We start from the raw sequence: 24,418 nt of genomic DNA, 5'->3' as shown, positions 1-24,418 counted from the left end.
CCCAGGCATTTTCTGAGGGTACGGGGCTGCCGACGTCACTCTGTCCTAAACAGTGGCGCATTTGTCCCGATACTAGCGGCCTGCCGTCAGCTTTTTAGCTTTGATTATTATATTGGTTCTTTAACATAAATCGAGACAGTTTGAGCCGAACTCGATAATTAATTGGGCGTCGTGTTCAGCCGAGGAAATCTGTGTCTAAAGGGTATTACACACCCCTGTGACGCCAGGATGCTGACACTCGTTAAGACCTCAGGAGTCTGGTCGATTCATGACCTTCTGAACTATTCATGCGACGCACATCGTTGCATGTCCTTGCACATATTAAGCATGTCCTAATGCTGCCGGGGTCTCCAGTTGTGAAGTGCTACATATTACTGGAGATTGTGAAGTTGCAGCACCCTCTGCTGTCGCTGTGCTGCAGTCGACTCAGACTTGCAGCCTAGAGGGGATCGCTTTGGCTGCTGGACTGATGGGAAGATTATGCTCAAGTAGAATTTCACATTGTTATGTCGAGGAGCTCTTCAGCTGGAGCATAAGAGTTGGATGCTTCACCTTGCTGTAGAGGGAACCTGCTTTAATTCTTATCACTTAATTAATATTTCATCTTATGAAATTTGCAAACTAGGTCACTGTGATACCGTGCAGTTCTTATAATTAGCTGATATTAACGCGTAAAAAAGGAAGTACAGCAGTTTAAATGTCCGCTGTGATTTTGCAGCACGTCATCTTCGTCTGCTGTCTCTCTGACTCGTTCTGGGCTGAAACACGCTGCTGGTATCACTGCACCAAATCAAAGGCAAACAGGACCTGCAAACAGTTCTTGGCATTAGTTTGTAGCGTCCTATCTGTTAAATCCCACCCATCTGGCAGCCCAAATTTTTTCCCCTAATTTCCACACTGCACTGCCTTCTCTCTCGACCTGTGCACATCACACGCTCTCTCCCACTGTGGTGACCTCCTGTGATGTGTGGTGTGACCAGCGGCTTCTGTCCTTTGCTGGCCGTCCATTGTCTATTAACAAGCGTCATGTGGCTTTGTTCTGCGTTGGCTTGCTGCCAGTGGCGCCCACATGATGGCAGCCAGCATCTCTCCTACCTGTCAGCCCCCCCTTATAGACAGTCTCACACTGTCTCGCTTTCTCTTTGTTGTGTGGCGGTTTAGGCTTAATCTCTTAAAGAGAGAATACAAACCGAGGTTACCAGACGAGGGTTAAATGCTATTTGCAAATAGTTAGAAGCTTGGTTCTTATCTGCATGAAACACCAAGCTGGTGATGTTGCCACAGCTCATCAGTAAGACAGATATGTATTATTCACTGGCAAATACTTATCTGTGCTCATCTGACCTTTCTCACGCATTGTTGTTGTGGTAAACACCTCCTACCTGTTGCTTTGGTGCCAGTCTGCTTCAGAGAAATGATTATGCACAATATGCCACATGGACTGAATCTAAAAGGAAAAGTTTCACAGTTCGTCACAGCCTCCTCTTGAGCACATATGAGGAGCTTTAAAGCAGCTGTACTAATTTAACGCTAACCAGCTCAGCTAATGATTTGAAACAGTGCAAATAACACCCTGAGATAAGTTTGAGTTGTTCCTACTTCAACACCTCCACACCTGGCTGTTTTTTAAAATTAAAAAAAATATATTGTTATAGTTATTGCATTATTGTAAAGGAGGCTTTAGAAACTGTCAGACTAACAAGGACTTTGTTTAATCAGACAAAAGGCAGATTTGATCCAGATCTAGATTTATATTTGACATTAAATTGATCATAAATGTCACAATATAAAATGCATTTATGGGTAATGGAATCATATTTCTATTAGGTCTGAATTTTGCAGAGATAACAAAGATCCATAATGTTACATCATCCACGTTTATCATATTAAAATACTACTGTGTCATGCAAGCACAGCTGAGACTTTGCAGGTTTTGTCTATAGTCTCAAAATCTCCTTTAAAAAATGAGCTTTTTTTCTGAAGCTCAATAAAGATATGCCAGTAACAGCTGAATAATCTGGATGTAGCAGGTACCATTTACCAGTACCATTTAATGAAGATGCCAGTTGAGGACCTTTTCTATCTGTTGTGGTAACAGCAAGGGCCCGCAGGCAGCAGGTGCTGTATGAAATCTTCAGCTCGAACAGCTGTCATTTATTAGAACCAAAATAAAATGATTAGAGATGCACCAATTGCTATTTTTTAAGGATTCCAACAACGTCAATGACAACACATTCAAACAAAAATCAACTTCGCTTCAATGCAGAATATTATTTTCATAATAAATTAGTTGTTAGACTTTACAATTAAATAGCCTTCTCTGTGTGAAACTAACGAAAATGAAGTGCTTTTCTCCTGGAAGGGAGAAAACGCTGAAAATGAGTTTTACACACATATTTATCTGATGTACGATACTTATACAAAAACAAAAGCAGGTGCAGCAGAATTATCGAAGAAAATAAAGTTCAGGTACTACATTTTTCAGTGTGTTAAAAGCTGCTAAGTAACAGGACGTCGACACTTTTCTGTTTTTCACTCATCTTCATATTTTTCCACTTATCTGCTTTGATCCTTTGCTCATACCGAGGCTGCTGGCTTGTGGCTAGCTCGAAACTCCGAACAGCTTTAGCTTTAACCACTTTTTCTTTGTTAGCTTCTTTAAAATGTTTGACTAGGTGATGGGGATTTAAGTGTCTTATTAGGTTTGTTGTTAGGAATGCTAGAAAGCCACAGAGGGTGATGCTCAGATTTATTGCTTCTTTACTCGGCACATTTTGCATTAGATAGCAACATGCTCCACTTGAATACAGGGTTGCTTGTAGCTGGATATGGGGCTCTGTGTATTTATACAGTAATAGGGAGAAAACCCTAACAATCAAACAACCCCTACAAGCAAACACTTGGCGACAGTGGGAAAGAAAAACTCAATTTTAACAGGAAGAAACCTCGGGCAGAAACAGGCTCAGAGCAGGTCAGCTGTCTGACAGGTTGGGGGTGAGAGGAGGAAGATTGTGTTTTACAATATTTCTAATCAATTTTATGTAATCTTAGAAATAAACAAAGTTGATTTTCTTCCAAAAACATGGCCACATTTTTTTAGGCGTAGTGCTAGTCTTTTGATTTATAAAGAATTTCCAAAGCTTTTAAACACAATAGTGTGTGCAGATAAAGTTGTATTTCTGTCTTATAGGTAAACTGAAACGCTCTCTCTCTTTTTTTCTTTGTCGTTGCTTTCTCTGTCTCTGTCTTGCAGATTATCCTGAAGTAAGAGTCAGGAAGGGAACGGAGTGTCAAGAAGCTGCACTAGGAAACCCAAAACATCCCCTCTGTAAATACTACCTAACCTCTCCCATAGAGGTCCAGCAACCTGCATGCTAAGAGTGTAACACTTCAATTTAACCATAAGAACTGCAGTACCGGTGTAACACACACACACACACACACACACACACACACACATACACACACACACACACACACACACACACACACACACACAGGAAAAAATAAAAAGATATATACTGTATGTATTGCTAGAAAAAAAAACTATTAACAATGAAAAATCAAAAAATATTCTTATGTATAGTACATACATAGCAGACACACTATAGAGGTCATTTTAACAACTGTTCTCTCAGAATACCGTGGATCTCCTCTTCTTGCATATTTATTCTAAAAACCAACCTGCACAATATTCATCCCTTTGGTTAGTCAAGAAAAACACAGATGTTTGATTTGCACTATATGAAAGTATAGTGTTTAATGTTGAAGACAAGGAAGAGTCACAGAGACCCCATGCACAACACACCTACGCACGCGATGCTTTCACGAGGGTTTTTCGTCTTGCGGTCGTTGCTTTTCTCTCTGCAAAAGTTGAATGTCCTCGGGGCAGCCAGGCTCATGAGCTCTTCGTGTGATTGTCCCTGCGAGGGTTCCTGCGCGACCCTCATCTGCCACCCGATGCTGTTAAGATGCCATGATGAAGCTCCTCCCTCCCTTCCCTCTGCCAACTTTTCATCTCTGGAAACATCTTGCCAAAGTTGAGGCTTGGAAGAGGTCACTTTTTTTTTTCTTTTGCCATTGCCCACACTGCAAATAGGACCCACTCGCCATCTTTTTTAGTTGCGTTGCTGGGTTCAGATCTTTGATAGATTGTGCATGCAGTCGTGACAGGAGAAGTCGGAAGATAGTCGTGGCCATTACCGAAAAAGCCTGAAGGCTGGGGTGTGTGCCAAGGGCTCAGCAAAGCGCGAGGGTTTGTTCCAGACATGCCAAGCCTTGTGCGTGTGTGTGCGTGCGTGTGCGTGCGTGCGTGTGCATGTGTGCGTGTGTGTTAGAGACTGATGGTCTGCCGGCAGACTGGGACTTAAAGTGGGATCTGGCACATGATGGTGACACCAAGCCTGGTAGGAGAGCTTTTTACCTGGAGGAGGGTGAAGGATTTAAGTGCTAAGACTAAACAATTAAAAAAAACAAAAACAAAAAAAAAACGGTGCATTCGACGACACTCGTCAAGCAAACAGATGACTTGAACTTCAACTGGAGGGCTATCTGTGACCGTCGGTTGTTCTGTCCAACCCTACTATCACCGATAATCCTGTTCCATTTTAGAAAACTGTAGAAGTGCCTAAAAAAATTACTCATCAACAACACTTGCATCCAGAGTGTATCACTAAAAAGTCACAGACACAACACACTGGGCTGTCGAGAGCTACAAGGACTCTTTGGGGAAAAGACATCACACTTTTTGGCGTCCCTGGAGGAGATTTCCAGCTAAGCGCTCATTAACATCACAAGTGACTTTACTGAAAAAGAAACGTAAGAAACGACAAATCAAAAATAGCTTTGTAGAATGTTTGGTGACTTTCACAGTGTACCATTGTTTCTTACCATGGTTCTGAATAGTTTACATGAGGAACGTGAGTGAGACAAACATGTATTGTAAACTGTGTAATGTATGTAAAGTGTCTCTTATTTTGAGAGTTTATATTCATGGTTCTAGAAATGTATTCAAAGTTATTTAAGAGTTTGTGTTGTGTCTACTATCAAAGTATGTTTGAACCTCCCCCCCTCTCTAAAAAAAATCCCTCCACCTCCTGGAACAATCATTTGTTTTTGTTTTTTTAGAGCATAAAATGTTCTTTGGTCATTTTACACCAACATTTTTTTCTTTTTCTTTTTTTGTATTTTGACGACTAGCGGTGTGTTTTAACTCATTATACTAAATTTTATTTGACATTCTTCAAAATTCGGATGTAATTTCATGGTGCTTGATTAACATCGACAATCCACAATCATGCTTTTTTTTGAGTTTCATTCACTTTGAATGTCCTCACACACGTTCTGATCTGTGTGTAATATTTGTGGAAGGTGGTTTAAAAAAAAAAATTTCTATTTTGTTGTAATTTATCTTATGTTACTCTTGGTCAAAATTTTAGTCAGAAAAAGAAAACACAATGTTGTAAACTATTCTATTTTGAAATGAATGTAATTTATTGAGCTGTGCTACGTTCTGCACGGTTGGTCATTTCAAGGTCTAACCCGTAGGGGGCCGGCGAATGAGAAGTTGCGCACGTCTTGAGTGGGAGGGGTTTAAACGTCGACCCGCCCTCAGCCCTCCCCTCGATGGAAAGCTACTGGACCTTTCTTGCCTTCTCATCCATAGAAACGATCACGGTGTTGCAGTAATGAGCATAGTTATAGAGTTGCTTGTGTTGTTGGGAAAAAAAATGTTTATTGTATAGATGACATTTTACCAAAAAAAGCAAAGAAAATTTCAAAAAAGATGTACTTTTCACTCTAGTATAATAGTATTTCATAACATAACTTGTTGCAGTGGCAACCAGATGTTGCAATTACTAAAGTTGGGTATTTTTGTAAATGACATTGTTAAGTTGGTTTTTGTTTCTGTTTTTTTTTCTTTGCTAGAACACTGTACAAGGTAGATTGTAAAGAAGATATGAACATTTCTTATTCTTCTCTGAGATTATGACAGTGACCTAATATTTTCATTAGTAAGTAACAGCCTCTATAGTGCTGTGACTGTAACACTTAGAGATATAAAATTCATCGATGTTACATAGATTACATATAAATATATATAAAATATATATATATATAAATATAAGAACTAAATAATCTATAAATTAATAAGATGTTCAACTTTCCCCCTGACAAAGGACCTCTAGGTTCCACACAGATACATTTTATTCGAGGCTTATGTATCACTAGTCTTTAGGATTGCACTTTCATATTGTTTATTGATCTGTTCTGTTTTTCACTTCCTTCAAGGGTAAATCTGTTCATCAGTAAATGGCAGATATTACCAGTAAATGACTTCAATTCAACACGTTGCATGAGAGAAAACAATCTTTTCTTTTCTTACTAAATTATAACGTACTGAATGTTTCTAGTGAATAAAAAAAAATGTCTGTACACAAAATGTCCTTATTTGGTGCCCCCTGTGTATGGACTTTCTCTTGAAATGTTTTTTTTTTATTGTGTTGGCAATGATTGACTGATGGTAACAGCACTTTCTGAGCAGTTGGCCGACTGAGCAGACTCAACTTATCCAAACACTTTGCCTTATCTTGAGTCCATCGTACTTAAGGTTTTATGTTTTAAAGAGCTCTTATGAAATTTATTAAACAGACCTAAGTGGGTCTCTCTCTTTCTCTTCTCAAATCCCTTCAGAGTTTCATTTGAACTATGAATCTTTATATCGGAAATCATTTTTTTAAGGTTCTAACGTATGCGTCACAAGGCCAAAAGTGAGAGGAGACTGCAGCAGAGCAAACAGTCACCGATCTTTACTTCCTGTCTCCCAAATCTGTGAGTGAAATCGTTTGGGTCCCATTGCCTTACAATGGAACATGCAATTCACAGCTTTAGCCAGCAGAGGACACTATACCAGAGACTGAAGGTTAAGAAGTGTGGCTGCCTGTGTCATCATTGTTGCAGTGTACCTCACCAACAAAGTCAAGACATGAAAACCAATTGACAAGAAGACCCACGTCAGATTTCTAGTTTCAGTGTAAACATTTTTAAATGTTTTGGTTTTTTTTGCATATATTTTGTGCTACTTTATGTTTCTATAGTCAAATGTTTCTTTGGTTCCAGCAAGATAGTGTAAAATCTATTGAAAGAAAGAAATAAAGAAAATTAAAGTAATGATTTTTGCTTTGGATCTCGTTTGTGCCACACTCTCTCTTCAGTAACCCACAGAGATGTTTGCTCTAAGTAGTAACAGTACTGTAGCTCTGTCTACTGCAGTGCCGAACATCCTGCTTTACCCAGAGTTTTTATTAGAGGCCCTCTCGAGGGCCCCTGGTGGTCCCTAAAGCCCACTGCCTTAAAAGCAAATAAACATCAGCTCTCATGAAAAGAGATTATAAAGCTGCGTGCATTAAAACATCTGAGAGTTGCAGCATGAAGTTTTTGCCGGAGTTGATAAAACATAATGAGAGGACCCAAGAGCAGGACAAGTAAGCGCTTTTTCCATTATTTATTTTCTGCCATTTCCCGTTACTGCAGTGGAGTAGTGCTTTTCTGAAGGGGGAAAGCAGCTATGAGGGGTTATTAGTACCACAATGGTAATGTGTAGTTAACTGCCGTTTGATGACAGCAGTGGACGGGCCTCTCAGCAGCTGCTTATCATGTGTCACTAATTAGATAATAGCCTTCTTAAATTCATTACGATGAGCTGCAGTCCTCGTTGAACAAATGACACGAACACAGCCTCCCTTCTCTAGTGCTCTTGATATTTACACTACAACTAGAACAAAGTAATCACAGAGGGTATAGCTAACACAAACTATATTAAATAAAAAACACAGGTTATTGCAGAAACATGGTGACAAAGATTAACTGTAAAGAAAGTAAAAAGAATCATCATAAAAATGCCCCCAAAATTTGTTTGAATTTCAGCCTCTGTCCAGATTATTTGTTCCTGTCTTGCACCACGTCTTTACACAGTTATTACACCCATTGATATCTGATGCTTGGTTGACAGTCCAGCAGCAGGTTGTTTTTTTCTTTTAGCAAATCCAAAACACAAGCTAATATACAGACATGGGCTACTATGGCTCCAGAGACTGGCAGGCCAAAGTGCTTTCCTGCAATACAAGACAAAAAAAGAGCCTCCACGCCCTGCACCACTCATATTTCCCTGGGCACACTTAACCATGAGTGGTTAAACCATTAATTCTGAGTGTATTATATCTGATACATGAGTTTTTGAGATTTCTTAGTTTTCCAATAAAAACCTAAATTAATAACGATACATTTTAAGCAATAAATGTAAATAAAAAATGCCAGATGTACCAAGTATGAGACAAATTAAAACTTATATAAATGCAAATTAATATTTTTAATTACTTTTTTGTTAAAAGGTTCAGCAGAATCTACATTTCTTTAGAAAATTGATTTTTCTGGCATGGTTCAGAAACCTTTAAAGGATTAAATGTGTAGGAAAATTGTTTAAGTGCTCAATCACAGTGCATTATGCAGAACCTTCACATTTGTGCTTAGCACTGTCCCCTTCTGGTTGATCTGGTCTTCTAAGATGCCGTTTAAATGGAAACCCTTTAAAAGACTTACTATGTGTTTATACAGTGGTTCTGCTGGAGGTTTATTCCTATTAAGAGGGAGTTTTTCTTTCCCACTGTTGCCAAGTGTCTGCTGACAGGGGGTCATCTGATTGTTGGGTTTTCTCTCTGTTATTCCCTTTACCTTATGATATAAAGCATCATGAGGCGAATGTTGTTGTGATTTGGTGCCATAGAAATAAAAATAAACTGAAATTGCAGAGTGGAAATTTGACATGTTCACCTTTTTAACAAATTATTTAGTTCACCTGAGGCTTCAGTTAACATCCCTCAGAAGAGCTCAGAGTCAAGCATCATATGTTGACACTGTCTTGAGAAATTATGTGCTGCAAACCAAGTCCAAGCCTCTGGCTTTGTCTTGTGCCTCTCATTGGCTGCTGACAGCATTCCTTACAGATTAGCTTATATTTCCGTTTAAAACGAGGTCAAAAACAATTATGTCACAGCAGCCTCTCTTATTTCTTTTCCATCACATCTGTGCTCTGCTCCCTGTTGCCATGTGGCACTAATCTCCCTCCATATCTTCCAGGAAATAGTAGCATCCAGTGGATGAAGCACACCAGAGGCGTGGATTCCCAGCACTGTTGTCTTCTATAAGCCAAAGAGTGCTCTTCGCCTTTAACTCCACTGTACCCCACTGTGCAGGGGAAATGTAGTGTTAGCCTTTTATTTTGTCGGCACATAAAAAGATGCGCCGTCTAGTTGTTTCTAATAATAGCCGATCTTATTTTAACTGCACCGACGCCTTATTGCATTATGGATGCCTCCGGAATGGTGTCCCTTCAAGATAGCGTGGGAATATTTCAGTAGAAGGCAGTGTGGCTGTGCATCTCAGGGCTAAATGCTCCAGCATCATTCGGCCGCCTATAACTGCAAGAGCATCTCGTTTACCGGAGGCTGTGTCATGCCTGTAGCGTGAGTCTGGGCTGCTGTGCACGGGCATGCGTTTCTTTGATCCGCTGCTGATCACTTTATTCTCTGCATGCCGGATTTAACTCCGCGGGAGCGCTATGCGGGAGTATAAGGTGGTGGTGCTCGGCAGCGGCGGGGTGGGGAAGTCCGCGCTGACGGTCCAGTTTGTCACCGGGACATTTATAGAAAAGTACGACCCGACCATTGAAGATTTCTACAGGAAGGAGATCGAGGTGGATTCCTCTCCGTCGGTGCTGGAGATCCTCGACACGGCCGGCACCGAGCAGTTCGCCTCAATGAGAGACCTTTACATCAGAAACGGCCAGGGCTTCATCCTGGTCTACAGCCTGGTCAACCAGCAAAGTTTTCAGGACATCAAACCCATGAGAGATCAGATCATCAGGGTGAAAAGGTGAGAGGCTTTCCAGTTTGCTGTAATTCATTGTAATTCTAAATAAATGCTCTGATGCCACAGACAAAAGGCAGCAAAAAAACCCGTCTTAGGGGCCTTAAATAGCCATATTGGGGCAATAAGGACCCCGGAAGTTGTCTGTGTCGGTGAAGGAATGTTAAGGATATGATAATAAATATTTACACCTTGATTCAAATAAATAAAACAGTCACATTTAACAGTAAACATGCTTGGAGTACCCCATGGAGCCCCTCCAGGGCCTCTATAAATGTAATGAACCCCCCCCCCCCACACACACACACGTACAAATCAGTGTTTTGTTTTGTTGTTGTTGTTTTTTTTTTTCATTTTAAACTGAGGCTGAGAAACATCACAAAACTGCCATCCTCTCCATGTCTTCTCTCCTCTTCCTCTTCCTCTCTCACCCCCACGCTCTCCTCCAGTCCTTCGTGAGAAGCTGCATCCCGCTCATATGTTCTTCATAAGAGCCCAGCTGCGGCTCACCTGTCACACATCAACCCGCTGAACTCTCCCAGGGTTTGATATTCTCTGCGTCTCTCACACATGACTAACTCTGCACGGCTTTGATCAGCTCAGTCCATTACTCAACACATCCCCTGAGCTCATCTCACAGCCTGGGAGTGAGAGAGAGTGGGAGAAAGGCTGTGGTCTATCCTTTTCGGTAGTGACACATTGGAATTTCTTTTTTTTTTTTGGCTCAGAGTCTTGTGTAAATGTGTGAGCCTGTGACTCCAGGGTGCAACTGGAGTGAAACGTATTTTTCTTTGTTTTATTCCCAACAAAAGCGCATCATTATGACTTCTTCAATAGAAAAACGTTTTATAGCTGTTGTTGTTTTGATGCCAGCAGCTGACAGACGAGCGATTGATGCTACTTTTCATGGATGTTCAGTGAAGATGGGGGAGTGTTAGGTGTGGTTATGTTAGGGCAACAAAAATCCCCACTAACAGTGCCCCACTTTAAATCAGCGAAGAAGACATGCAGACGGAAACCAAAGTGAGATAGGAGCTCTGACTCATGCAGTGGTCTTACATGAGCATCATCATTGGGGGGAAGGGGGGGGGGGGTGTATGCACTTCATTATCATCATAAAGAGAAAAGAAAAAAATCCTTTCATTACACTTAATATCGCCCCCTTCTCTGCTTGTTGAACATGAGTGTTGTGACTTTTATAATTTCACCAGTAGAGTATTGCTGCGGCGCTTTCCATCTGCCTCCCAGGAGTGAACTCGGTGCTTCTCTTGTGGTGTGGACGTCACAGGCCGAGTGGAAGCTCGAGAGCGTCACAGCTGACGATGCACAGTGATGGCGAATGCGTGGGGGTGGGGCGGGGGGACTCCTTTATATTAATTTAATAGTAATGATGGATAAAAAAGTGCCCCAGCACCCAAAGCGGCTGCCCACACTGCAGCAGCCATCGCCGTCCTCAAGTGTATACCTATAAATATTTCATGCTTGTATTTCACACTGCTCTGGCTTTGAAGTGGGCCTTGTTACTGTATGTGCAAAGCCGCAGATAAGTAAAACACCCTTAAGTAGACTTGAAAACATAATATTGTTGTTGAGTTTTGTGCAGAGACATTATTACACAAAAATTAAGTGTTTGCATGTTCTCCCTGTGCCTCGCTGTACCTGGCTTCCTCTCACACTCTTAATGACATGCATGATTGTAAATAGCTGCTTAAAATTGGTCTTAGGTGTGAATGCTGTGTGAACTTGAATGGTCAGTGAGGCTAGAAACGGTGGTCAGTCACAGTCTGTGACAAAAGTAGAAGTACTAGCAAGATCTACTCGGTTGTTTACTTGATCTCGTTAAGGTGTCCGTCACAATCGGCTCCTGCTCTCCATTAGCTGTCTTTAGAAAAACAGCCTCCCTCCTCCCAAACTTGTTGCTGAGCCAGCAGCAGTAACAACGAGCCTCACACAGAGATATAGTATGTGCCCACTCACCAGAACTTAATGGGATTGTGTTGGGTTGAAAGCCAAGAAGACATCGGGCCTCCATTAGGCAGTCATATAAACCAGAATGCTTATGCAAGGCTTTCCATGTGCCAAGCATGGACAAGAAGTGAGATATGCTGTTTGGTTAAGGAGGCGTGAATCCATAGTCTCATAGTCCACTCGTTGTATGACAGATCAACTACCCAACCTAAAGAAAACCCGAATGTAATGTCATAGTTAACAGTTTACTAAAATTAATGGACAACACAGGGTAACCATTAAAAAATATCTCACTAAACTAAAAAGTGGCTAATAGCTAAAATTGTGAGCTAATATTATGACCTCTGTTGCAGAATTTCTTGCCAAAATTCTGCTTAAGCAGCTAAAACTGTTAGCCTAATATTCTGAAATAGTTAGCTAAAAGTATAATCAAAAAAACTTGTAAATTCTGTTAAGTGAAACGTGATTAGCTAAAAGTGTGGCTAGCTAGAGGTTGAAATACTAACATTTAGAATATAGTACTACGCAAAAGTCTTAAGCCAACCCTCATTTCTCTATATTTTGGTAGAAAATGGGAAATAGGTGCAGCGATTTATTGAAACGTGCTAATATACATGGAAGTATAGTATATTAGGCAAAAACCGAGTCTTTACAGTTCTTCAGGAATAGTTCTCCAGGCTTCTTGAAGGACATTCAAAGCTCTTTCTTTGGAAGTTGGCTGCATTTTGCTCTATTCTTTTCTGTGTCCAGACAATATCTCTAACACCACTGGCTGAGTGCAGAGCAAACCATGACAAAGCCCCCTGTGTTTTACAAATAGCTGTACACGCTCAATTTTGTATCTCTCTCTTGATATTCACTGTATATGTTGACACTGATTTGAATGCAAACTTTTCGAGTTTTCAAACTGCCACTGATTTTCATTCCAGTTCTTGTGTAATTTGGATTAGGTTAATTGGTAACTCTAAATTGTCCATAGGTGTGAATGTGAGTGCGAATGGTTGTCTGTCTCTATGTGTTCGACCTGGGACAGACTGGTGACCCATCCAGGGTGTACCCTGCCTCTCGCCCTAAGACAGCTGGGATAGGCTCCAGCCCCCCACGACCCTGACAAGAATAAGCGGAAAAGGATAAATCAGCATTTTCTCCACGTTTCCCCTCCGTAAGAATGGCTTCTAAACATACATCCTCCCACCGAAACCATTTCTGATCAGGCGTCAGTGGAGATTTTTTTTTAGGCTGCTACTTCTTTTGTTCTCCACTTGTCCAGTTTCTTCACAATTTTTAAGGGCACACTGAACACCATACTGAAATATGCCAACCATTTTCAGTTAATAGCTCTTTGGGAATCACCTTATTGGTATAAAAATGTTATTTTCTGTCTTTCCACCTGTGTTATCTTTAGCATTTTTTGTAGATTCCACTAAAGAAATGAAGAAAAATTATGTGCCTTTTTAATGCATGAATGATTCATAGGTCAATGTGAAGTGGCTTAACAAAAGCAGTCAGGTACACGAATGGACTGAAAACTAGTGAAAAAGCTACCATAGCTCAAAGAAAATATAGAAAGACTGGAGAAATATTGCTTCTTTTAAAATATTATAAGAACGTCTGGCTGCTGGAAACAACCTATGGTAAAATGTCAAAAGTATTCAAATAAGAGGGATGGCTTAACAGTCGAAACTGTTAGCTTAACACATCAAAATAGCTAGCTGAAATCATGAGCTAGAAGTTCAAATTATATCTTAAAGTGTGAATTACACTTTTAAAGCTTTGCTAAAAGTATACAGTCTAAATAGTTTGTTTGCTAAACACAATGCAGAAAGTGGTCACTAAACATGATGAATTGCTAAGTGTAAGGTTAGCTAAAAAAGGGGGAACAGAAATGCTAATAGTTAGGGGTAAACAGCTAATTTAGTTTTTGAACCACACTATAAATGATAAAATCTGTTTAAATGTGTTCAGATGAGCACATTTGAAGTTGACATGTGGTCACCATCTGACACGACTTTGGCGCCACATATACATCAACATTACAGTGTTGACTTAAAGAAGAGGTGAAGAGAAGCAGGAAATACATTAAATACAAAGACACTTGATGTATAGCAGCTTTTCTTCACATATGTGAACAATTTTCTGTGCGTATTTAGGTTAACAAACACCACGGCAGATAAGCTTTACCCCCCTGAACGCTCCAGCACGGTCTTAGTCTAACCACATAAACCCCCGTTTAAGTCGCTATCTGTGATAACAACATCTGGGCGTAGCCCTCCTCGCAATCTAATGATCTCCTCGCTTGCATGTTAAGGTTTATAGTTTAATCGGCACAGGAGGAGGAAGCACGTTCAAAGTGTTGGAGCTGCGTTTTCACGCTGCACTGATGCTGTGTCTAATAGCAGGAGGTGAGCAGCACGCACCACTGAGTGGGAATAGGGTGGAGAGACCAAAACTACGTTTCCCAGGGGGCACTTTGGTGTAGGTACAAAGCCACTTTTTTTCCTTAGGCTTTTAGCATCGCCCATAAGTGAGGAGAGAAATGTTTAAGTAGCCAGCTCTCTGAGGATAGCCACCAGTAAAGTGCTTGGTCTTATAGACTTAACATATTTGCTGCACTATGCTTGCTTAAGTGTTTCCATCATGTGCCACCATTTATCTCATTCAGGGGATCTGAAAACACATGGTTCTACCTTGATCCAGTCAAGGTAGAACCATGGAATGGGAATGACCAGCCACTTTAAAGGCTGGTCATTCCCAGCCTTTAAAGTGAAGCCCAGTTTGCCCAGAGGTGAGTGTAGTACAATAAAAAAAAGCAAACATCATCAGGAAAGTCTAAAGTGAACACCATTTGTGCAGCAAATTACAATTCCTTGCTTGTGAATCATCTCGCATTCATTCCGGTTTATCTTTTAATCCCTCAGGGTTACAAAAGATTCTTTGCCTTGATGTGTATCTGGACCTTCCTATATTTAGATGAATATCACTTGAGCCACAGCTATGAACCCGGTAAACAGTGATGTCATTCTACTTCCTAAGGGAATGTTTACAGAGTGAAAAAAACAAAGTCTGCAAGGCATATGCATTTCAGTGTCACTGAAGGAAAACATCATGTGATGACGCGATCTCTTGGGATAGCACCCAGTGATACGGGGCTTCCCGTGGAGCCAGCTGGTATCCAGGCCGAAGCTCCCTGTCGTGTGTGCCAATCTTTGTTCATTAAGCTTGTGATTGGTCAATATTATTCAGGCTGTAAATATAAACCAGAAACCTGCTACCAAAAACTTCTAGTTCCTCACCTACAGCTCCTGCAAGTCTCTGTTTATAGATACTAACTGCAGCATAGTCCAACTTGCATTGGCACTCAACTGGATAATAGAATTGGATGGATGGATGGATTATATCAGTTTGCATTCTTATGTTGCAGTTATTGAAGTGTTTTAAATCATTCTAATGTTGCACATATTGATGCCAGCTTCCCAAGTGGGAAAAACAGTCAGAGCTTTGTAGCATTGATGGGTTTAATGCAGCCATTCAAGATGTATTAAATTGACTTGTACAAATAGCATGAGCACAGCTAATGTTAAAGGCACCCTGTAGTGTTATTAGACCACTAGGAGTGCTATTGAACAGGGCTGTGAATAAGAGGAGGCCTGTTTTGTTTGCTTTTTGTGCCTTTTGTAATACACATATCAGGTGACAGGTCATGCTAACTCCTATAGCGTGCTATAATTGATTCCTTACTATGCAGAGAAAGCTGGGATTACATTCACAATTACAAAAATACATTCAAGCAAGTGCAAGCAAGTTTGTGGAAGGTGCCATGTTGCCCTGTCATGTTAAATGGACATTGCCATTCTGCCTCATATCCTGAACTGAAGTCAGAGCTTTAACACATGAAAACATGCTTAAATATGCTTATTTAATTATTTATATATTGTTGCAATTACTTTAGCCATGCGACAGCTGACCACGAGCTGGCTAAGCAACAGCAGCTGGTTCTAAGCTAACATCATGCCAGGTAATGTTAGGCTCAAGTCTCTTAAAAATCAGACATTCTCTCTGATAAGCATTATAGTCGTACACACCATATACATTGTATGAAAGTTTATTTGTTATTTATTTATTATCCAACAGTGTTCGATCCAATTCAAAGAAGTTTCACTAAGTAGGTAGGTCACAGGTAACAGTGACAAAACAGCAGCTAACAGGGGCTAACAGCAGCTAAAAGAGCTTTACTGCAGCAATAATGCTTACTGGCAGAAAAGTCCCTCAACAACTCAACCTCGATATAGCTGTCATGGGACAGAAGTGAGCTTTACCAATTCATCAACTCCTTTCTGAATAATTGCACAAAGTTTCACAGCCTCCTCTAGAGTAAATAGACACGGACACCCAGCATATTGCTAAGGTAAATAGCATAAAGACAGCCTCAGGTGTGCACTTGGGAGGGGTAAGAAACCAAAACTGAGCTGAAGTCTTAAAACTACCATGACCTGGATGACCGAGAACCTGCAAAGAGTCTTTATTGCATTATATATAAAACTGCCAATTAAATGAACTTCTTACTAATCACAGGTCCACTCAGAAACATTTCAGCCCACTGCCCCATGTTTGTGGAGGAACATCGAGGTCTTTGGGGACTTATTTTTGGATCAGCCTCATGTGACCAAAAGAGGAAGTGCAGATCAGTCTTTTCCATTTGGCTTCTTTTTAGCTGCTTGACTGAGATACTGCTTTCAGGCTCAACACTCACAATGAAGGAAGAAACTGGAATATTTTTAATAATAGGTTTATTAACAGCCTTTCCTGCAGTAGCTTATCTCTCTCTTTGGGAGTCTTGTTGTCATTTAGGTGCCCAGAACAGCAGGTATAATAGCACAAAGCAGCACTGGCCACGTGAACTCACATCCTTTTTTAATGTCTTTCTATCTGAACAGAGAAGAAGATTGTCAGGGGAGCTTTGTTGCACCATTAAAGGTGGAAATGAAGCTTGGGGTTTCATCTTTAAAATAACACCTTCTCCATCTGCTGTGCAGACCCCTCTCTTTGCCTGTGTATCACAGGAATGTTTGCGGTTTTTCCTCCATGATACCGAGGCATTACAGAATCATTAGATACCAAAGCTTTGTTCTCCAGCAGTAACACACCCTTTGGGAGTTCACATAGTGTGGGCACTATAGGCTGTGTGATTTCTCTATCCAGTTCTACATGTAGATACGTGGCTGGCTGTCACACAGCGCTGCTGCTGCTACAACTGGTAATTAACAGCAGATCCAGAGAGCAAAGAGATGGCTGCAGGGTTGGAGGGCTTCGTGTAGGCGATGTCTGACTGTTCTTTTGTAATTTGTATGAGTGTTTTTTGCTGTGGGCCCTGTAAAAAAACAAAACAAACGAAAACAAAAGGTAAGTGAGGTCACTGAAGCTATTTAGCACAGCAGGTAGCCTTAACAAGTCTGTTGTACCCCGAGGCTAAATGGAAAATGTGGAGGCCATCTTTTTTATGTGAGGAATAAACGCTGATTCTCTGTGTGGGTGGGTGCGTTTTGTGTTTGCCTCTTTGCCAGCAGCTGAAATAACAGCCTGCAGAGGTGAATGGCATTAAGTCGTTTGTGTCTAACTTTTATTTCAGGCTTATACGTGCATCATAGGGATGCTGCAATATTTTAGACATCAATACAGACTTTAAAAAAAAAAAAATCGGTATAGTTTTTTAAGCTATCTTAAGCCACTTTATATTTCTAGCATTGTTTCTCACGCTCTGTTTATAAATCTAAAATCTGCACATTTATACAACTGTATAGTTCAGCCAACCAATCCCAACACGTTCCAACTGTGCAGATAATCCCCATACTAGGTAGTGTCCAAGTGCTGTAAAAGGAACGAGTCAGAAGCGTTTGTTAGTTTCTCCTGATTTATATTTATACAGCCGGGAAAATAACACTTCAGGAAGAACATAACACTGGTAAACATACCGTTAAGGCTCCAATAGTCATGAGGACATTCTGTATCATGATAACTGGAATAACTGTCACAGATCCATGCATCCGTGTTCTTCTGCTTATCCAATACAGGGTCGTGGTGGTGGTGGGGGGCTGGACCCTATCAATGCCATCGGGGTACTACCTGGACAGGTCTGTCTCTGGGCTATCACATGGAGGCAGATGACCATTCACACTCACTTTCACACATACATGCAATTTAGAATCACCAGTTAACCACACTGTGCATGTCTTTGGACTGTTGGAGGAAGCCACAGTACATGGAGAGGACCCTCGCAGAACATGCAAAAAGTCCCGGACTGGATTCAAACACTTCATGCTCCAAGACGACAGTGCTTAGAGCATGAAGGGTGCCATTCCTCAAAGAGGGTCATAAAAACTGATAGTACGCAGATCATCAGAGATATAGACGGACTTTCACTTTTTAGCTCAAAGTGCTGCTGTGTGTAAACACAAGGCATTATACAAAACAATCCTCACTGATGCTCTCGACATATTAAACCTTAAACTAGTGCAAAGTTATGCATCCAAGTAAACATAATAAGATACATTTCAATTAAAATAACTAAAAATATGTACAGAATAAAAAAAAAAAGAAGAATTTCCTCTTTTGAAATAAAAAAGAACAGTTGCCTTTAACTGGGAAACTGGTCTTTTATACTTATATGGGGGTTTTGGGTCATTACAGTGAACTGAAAAAGGCTAAAGGACGGGTTTTTATAGCTGCTTTCAAAAGATTTCAAAATAAAATTTCAAAATAAAAGCACAAAATATGTATTTTAAAAACAGTATTTAACCTTTTTCCTCCCGTAAAAACGACATTTGACGACCTCAGCCGTACCCGTAATGTCGTTTTTTGTGACCTCACTATATATCAGTATATAACCTCAGTAAGCCGATCACTGGGGATGGGTATTGTTTAGGTTTTATCCGATACCGGTGCCAAACCGGTACTTTTGAAACGGTGCCGGTGCTTAAACGGTGCTCAAACCGGTGCGTAAAGAATGGAGAACACAAAATTGGTCCAAAAACCTCTCATGTTCAGCTGTTTTTTTGTAAAAAAAATAACAATGTTAGCAGCTATGTGGCATATATGGTATCACTCTTGGCTGGAAGCAGTGCTTAAACAATGGAAAAAACACAAACTTTGTCCAAAAACCTCTCATGTTTAACTGTTTTCCACTTTTTCTTTGGTCATTTTAGCCTTTTTGGCCAGGGTGAAGGGAGTATCTGCCATCAAACAAGAAGACAGACGCATGTAACTATGATGGTGTTTGCTAGTTCACCTTACATGCATTAATGTAATAACGTGGTTAGCCTATTCAACGTAAATTACACACAAACAACATTAAGCTACTCACGCAGAGAAGAACGGCTGCTGCTGCTGCATCATCATCCTCATCATTTCTGCTACACTGGCAGGGCTAGGGGCCAGGACTCTACTCTTCGGGTTTTTGGGGGATGTTGCTAACTCCGGGTCCGATAACAGGCACCACACCCGCAGTAGATGTGCTCGGTGTGAGGTCTCGCAGCAAGCTATCAAATACTGCGCATTTCTCGGCTTTTAAAAAAAACGCTATGCATCGCCAGGTGTTTCATCGGATTTGAGGTGTTACCTCCTTTGACAGTATCACAGTATCAGCTTAAAGCACTTGTTGCAGGCTGCTGAGTTTGCATATTTTGCTGTGAAGTGCAGCCAGACTTTTGACCGCTTCGCCTTGGGCATTTTTAATCTGTAGCTCTGCTCTAAAAGAACGTACGTACCTGGCCCCGCCTACTATCCTCGAAACGTAAAATGATTGGCTAGAATCTAAAGTGTATCACAGCTCAGGAAAAAAAAGCACCGAAATAAAGCACCGAAATGTGCGCTGCTTTCGGTCTGGTTACTACCGTTTATGTCAGAACCGGTACCCATCCCTACCGATCACCCTCACTAACGTCTGACACGCACCCAATCATTTTGTTCTGTAAGCAGCCAGAATGACAACGTTCAGAAAAGAGAAATTAGGTTTATACCCTAGCAGTCGTCAAAGAGAGTTGTTCTACCTGTTATTAATCATCCAAATCCTAATCTAAAGGATTTAGTAGAACTTGTAGATTAAATTAAGTCAGGTCTTCCCCAAAGGTAGAAGGACCCATGACCGAGTTACACTGCATCACGTGGAAACAGAGATATTCATTGTTTTATGTCATATCAATCAACTAAAAAAGCAAATGAACACTTCAATAAAGCGAGCACAGTTAGCACATAGCTATAGTGAAGAGTCATGCTTGAGATAAAGACATTAAGCTTCTCACTCCAACACCTCCTGAGATATTAGTCAATAAGGAGTGATAGCGGCCTATAGATCCCTGTGGGACAACTTTTCTCCACGGTGCGCTGAGCTGCTCCCCCCTCATCTGATGAGGAGGGGCTTGTAGTTCGATGCTGCAATAAACAGTCGCCGTGCAAACTCCCCGCCCCACCCCGGAGAATCTGGCTCTCCCTGTGTCTTTGTAGATATATATAGAGTTTCTCCTGCAAGGCTGTCAGATTGTGTTTGTCTCCACGGTACTCTCCTTGTTCACACTTCACACCCTTTAGATTCCAGCTTTCCAAACACACGGGCCATGCGAGATGGTTGTCCTGCTGAGGTCAGCTGTTGTTTTGCATGTGTGTGCGTGCGTGCGTTTGTGTTGTACAGTGTGGCTGTTGTTAGGGAAAATGTCAGGCTGCAGGGAAGGAAGTCTTCGGCTGTGTGGAATGAGTTTCGTCTGTCTGACAGTTTGAAGCGTCTTCATAGGCAATTAAGACAAAAGAAATGCTCTTTGGAGAAGCTTCTGAGATCCAAAACGAGGTGCAGATACAGGTCGAGCTCAGAACCCTTTGCTGAATGACACTCGAGCAGGTCCATAAGTGTCCTCTGCCCTGCTGCCTGCATTCATTTCCTGCAGCTCTCTGGCCCCTGTAAGCTCGCTGAAACGTTTGCCAGCTCTTTTCCACGCCTCAGCTCTTCTCCCAGCTGAGCAGCGTGGCAGCGGGCCACCAATTTGTAGATAAGAGCCTATTTCTCAATAGTGCCAGCAGATCAATAAGGCAGGCTGGGAAAGCACTTAGGAATGACTGATGGCCAAGGCTATTAGGTAGTCTATGCTATTACCTGTTGTGAGAATATACACCCACTTTAATTGATATTGTGTAGTTATTTAATCGCGGGAAACATGAAGGGCATCTAACTGAAATGCAATATCTTTTGCTTGAATAAAGTGGGGTCCCGCTTCATGTAAGTATAATATAAGTGTCTGTTTGTGAAGTAGCAACTAGTGTGCTAACAGTTTGCCACCTTTGGAAAACTGCGATAAGTCACTGTATTTAAAAGATGGTCACATTGACATTGACATCAACTCTAGCAAGCTGCGTCCATACACTGTGGAAAATGGAGTAGAGACATGTTGTGCAATAACGGGATGATTGCATTCAGAAAAACAGCACAGAGGTCTGGTTCAGTGAAGCGGCAGTGCACCTAGGAATCGTCAAGTGGCCATTTGAGGAACTGCAACCAATAATTATTACGAGCCAATTAGCAAATGCTCTGTAGACCCTGCTATTACTGAGTTGGACTCCCTTTTTCCCAAAGATTCTCTGTGGTACAGAATAAACGAAAAAGGGGGCCCAAAGTGTGCCAAGACCACCAGAAGACCACCCAGTGTGGCCTTCTGCTGCTGTAACCCATGCTCTTCTGCATAGCTTGGTTGCAGTGACTGGTTATTTGAGTCACTGTTGCTGTCACTGTCCTATCAATTCAAAGCAATCTGGCCATTTTCTTCCGACCTCTGACATCAACAAAACATTTTCGCCCAGAAAACTGCTGATATTTTCTCTTTTTTCAGACCATCCTGTAGTAAAATCCCAGCAGATCAGCAGTTTCTGGAATACTCAGACCAGATGGTCTGTCACCACCAGTCTCATTTAAATCACCTTTTTTTGCCATCCTGATGCTCGGGTAGTCTTGACGAAGTCTGCGTGCCTAAATGCGTCAAGTTTCTGCCATGCAATTGTCTGTGTAGACATTTGCATTAAAAAGCAGCTAATAGGTAAAATGGCCAGTGAGTGTAGTTGCTTTTTAGAGATCCAGCAACAGTTACACAGCAAAATGAGCGTTTGTTGGCAGTTCTGCTTCGTGCTGATGAATATTAGTCCAGTTCATTCTCCTTTGAGCTCTCCTTCGGCCTCTTCACAGGCCATTTCACAAAATATGAAATATTGATCATAGACCCACTGTCTGTCTGTCCCCACTGAATGAAGGCAGTGCTGTTTTGAAGAAGTGTGTGTGTGTGATTTGAGCAAAGTGCACTTTTAAGGAGTTACTTACCAAATTACAGATGTCAGCCTCTTCTCAAAGCCAGAAGTAATGTACACGGCTCTTTATAAATTCATGCTAAGCCTTGGAGTTTTTACAGCAGTAACAAGCATCAAATATAGCCAAAGATGAATATGAAGTAGAAAATAGTTGTTTCCAGTGCCCCAGTGTTCATGTCTCTCCCATGTGAGAGCAGCACATTAGCTTTATTCAATTATTCAATAACTTATTCCATTACTCTCCCCAGCCTGGTTTCCTCGTATCGATGGCTCAGAGGGGAAGAGGACTGGGCTTGTCAGCCCCACGCGTTGGGGGAGAAAGCTTTTGATCCTTAAGACGTGCTCAGTGCACGATGGAAATGGTGCAAGTGCAAAGTGCAGAGCTAACGATTTTTAAACAAGAATTGGAATCCATTAAAATATGCAGCTTGCGCACCATGCAAACACATATGTAATGTATTCAGCAATAAATGGACCATCAGTTGGGTTTTTTCATGATGGCGGTTTTCTGATAGAACCTCCTGTTGGTACCGGATGCCCGCTGAGCGGCAGGAGTCTCCTGGGAAGCTCAAGCTGAGTGTAGCTGGGTTTATTCCTCTCCTCTCTATTGTGCATTGTTTCAAACCCCTTATTGTTTCAGCATTGAGCAAATACAGTATGTAGGCCAACAATGCACACACACTCACACACACAAAAGCAGCCACATTTATGGCTCTTTCCCTCTCTTTCTTCGTCCCGTAGGAATTAAGAAGTTCCTGTAGTCGGTACCAAAAGACACCCAGCGGGGTGGCGAAGGCAGCGCAATTCCACTGATGTCACTTTCTCTCTTAATTTGCAGGTACCAGCAGGTACCGGTGGTTCTGGTGGGCAACAAGGTGGACCTGGAGGATGAGAGGGAGGTGTCCCCCAGCGAGGGCCAGGCGCTGGCTGAGGATTGGGGCTGCCCCTTCATGGAGACGTCGGCCAAGAGCAAGACCATGGTGGATGAGCTTTTCGCGGAGATCGTCAGGCAGATGGACTTCTGCCCTCTGCCGGACCGGAGAGAGGCCTGCTGCCCCGCCTGTAGCATACAGTAGCTGAATGTCGGAGGGGAGGTGGAGCAGGAGTGATTGGTGGATGGATTGGAGAGGAGTAGAAATTAGAGTCCAAATGTATTCATGTTAGACAAACTTGAAGATTGGAGAGGGGGCAGGGTTAAAGGAAGCAAACCCCCACTTTTGGTGTCACTATTCTTAGCTGCTTCCTAGAGGATTCTGGGAAATGTAGGAAGTTGCAGAGAAAGCAGGTTAAGGGGAATTCAGTTTTGACATTCACTACTTCTCCAACACAGAGGGGATTTTTTTCCCCTCTTAAAATAAAACAAAAAACAAAAACACACGACCTTCCTGCTACTATCACGGTTTTTGCTGATTATTCCAGAGTGAATTCCCGGGGTTTTCCCAAAGGCAGCGCGGTGCCAAAAACCATCTTAAAAGCCATCAACAAAGAGGACCACAGTGCTAAATGCTTTTGGGAAAGCAGCCATAGGTCCATGGGAGGACGGCTCGGCGTGCTCAGCAGTTCTATCTGTCCTGTTTTTCTTCTGCTTGTTGTTCTATTTTGCACTTTTTTGGTTTTTTTGCCAGTGCAACGGCCATTCACCGAGTACCCGGAGAGATAAGTTAACACCACTGTGAAGGAGTCGTTACTGGAAGGTGCATTTGGAAGCAGGGCCCACCTTAACAATAAATGAATGACAGGATGAACGAATGTGTTTGAAACAAACAAACAAACAAACAAACAAAAAAGGCCGCACCTTTAGGGGGGGATTCATGTCCCATTCATGTCACAGATAATAACTGTGGATGACGTGAGCACGAAGTTGTACTGTCACACTCTCAAGTGAGTACAATCAATCGCACCCAAAGAGACGGTAATCAATCAGTCAGTCAGTCGATAAAATGTACCAACACTCTGCAGACACCTTACAGATGATACAAATGCCTTGTTACAATGTACGAAGTGAACATCAGTGTCAGTGTGTAGCTCATCTATCTTTAGTCACATCGGATATGTTAGTGGTTCAATGTCAGAAACACTTATTTTCAACAAAATAATAAATCTTTATGCACAACTGTGTCGTGTGTGTTTTTTGTTGGATCGTGGTTTTTTGTGTGTCATCAAAAAATGCCTTTGTTTTTTTTTTTCCCCT

The 24,418-nt window shown here is 41.6% G+C and overlaps 2 protein-coding genes and 1 long non-coding RNA gene across 19 annotated transcripts in view; 2 read left to right on the top strand and 1 right to left on the bottom strand.

Annotated features, from left to right (window-relative positions):
* mbnl2 (muscleblind-like splicing regulator 2) overlaps positions 1–7,170 on the top strand; it is a 54,470-nt gene extending 47,300 nt beyond the window's left edge. For all 16 annotated transcript variants that reach the window (XM_026159238.2, XM_080296897.1, XM_026159237.2 and 13 more), the window contains one exon: positions 3,254–7,170. In XM_026159238.2, coding sequence (XP_026015023.1) covers positions 3,254–3,378 — 125 coding nt within the window. In that variant the 3' untranslated portion in view covers positions 3,379–7,170. The remainder of the gene's footprint in view (positions 1–3,253) is intronic.
* Positions 7,171–9,152: 1,982 nt separating this feature from the next.
* On the top strand, positions 9,153–24,340 carry LOC113016417 (ras-related protein Rap-2a-like). 2 transcript variants are annotated; one of them, XM_026159234.2, is made up of 3 exons: positions 9,153–9,930; positions 17,961–18,020; positions 23,066–24,340. In XM_026159234.2, the coding sequence occupies exons 1-3, from the start codon at positions 9,617–9,619 to the stop codon at positions 23,301–23,303; spliced, it is 612 nt and encodes a 203-aa protein (XP_026015019.1). In that variant the 5' UTR covers positions 9,153–9,616; the 3' UTR covers positions 23,304–24,340. The 2 variants fall into 2 exon arrangements, with proteins under 2 accessions (XP_026015019.1, XP_026015020.1); XM_026159235.2 differs by lacking the exon at positions 17,961–18,020 and having other exon boundaries at positions 9,165–9,930.
* On the bottom strand, positions 16,663–22,943 carry LOC113016418 (uncharacterized). The gene is made up of 2 exons (XR_003271241.2): positions 22,241–22,943; positions 16,663–17,260 (listed from the first exon to the last, which is right to left on the bottom strand). It is a non-coding gene; the product is annotated as an uncharacterized LOC113016418 (long non-coding RNA).
* Positions 24,341–24,418: the final 78 nt, after the last annotated feature.

Source organism: Astatotilapia calliptera, chromosome 23 (assembly GCF_964374335.1).
Source record: "Astatotilapia calliptera chromosome 23, fAstCal68.1, whole genome shotgun sequence".
Classification (NCBI taxonomy): Eukaryota; Metazoa; Chordata; class Actinopteri; order Cichliformes; family Cichlidae; genus Astatotilapia; species Astatotilapia calliptera.
This window is presented reverse-complemented; position numbering and strand designations above follow the sequence as displayed.

Bases quoted from the DNA above. Each gene is read 5' to 3' on its own strand.
- LOC113016417 (XM_026159234.2), top strand. From the start codon at position 9,617: ATGCGGGAGTATAAGGTGGTGGTGCTCGGCAGCGGCGGGGTGGGGAAG. The intron at 9,931-17,960 runs GTGAGAGGCTTT...TATCCAATACAG, and splicing joins CAGATCATCAGGGTGAAAAG to GGTCGTGGTGGTGGTGGGGG. The intron at 18,021-23,065 runs GTCTGTCTCTGG...CTTAATTTGCAG, and splicing joins TCGGGGTACTACCTGGACAG to GTACCAGCAGGTACCGGTGG.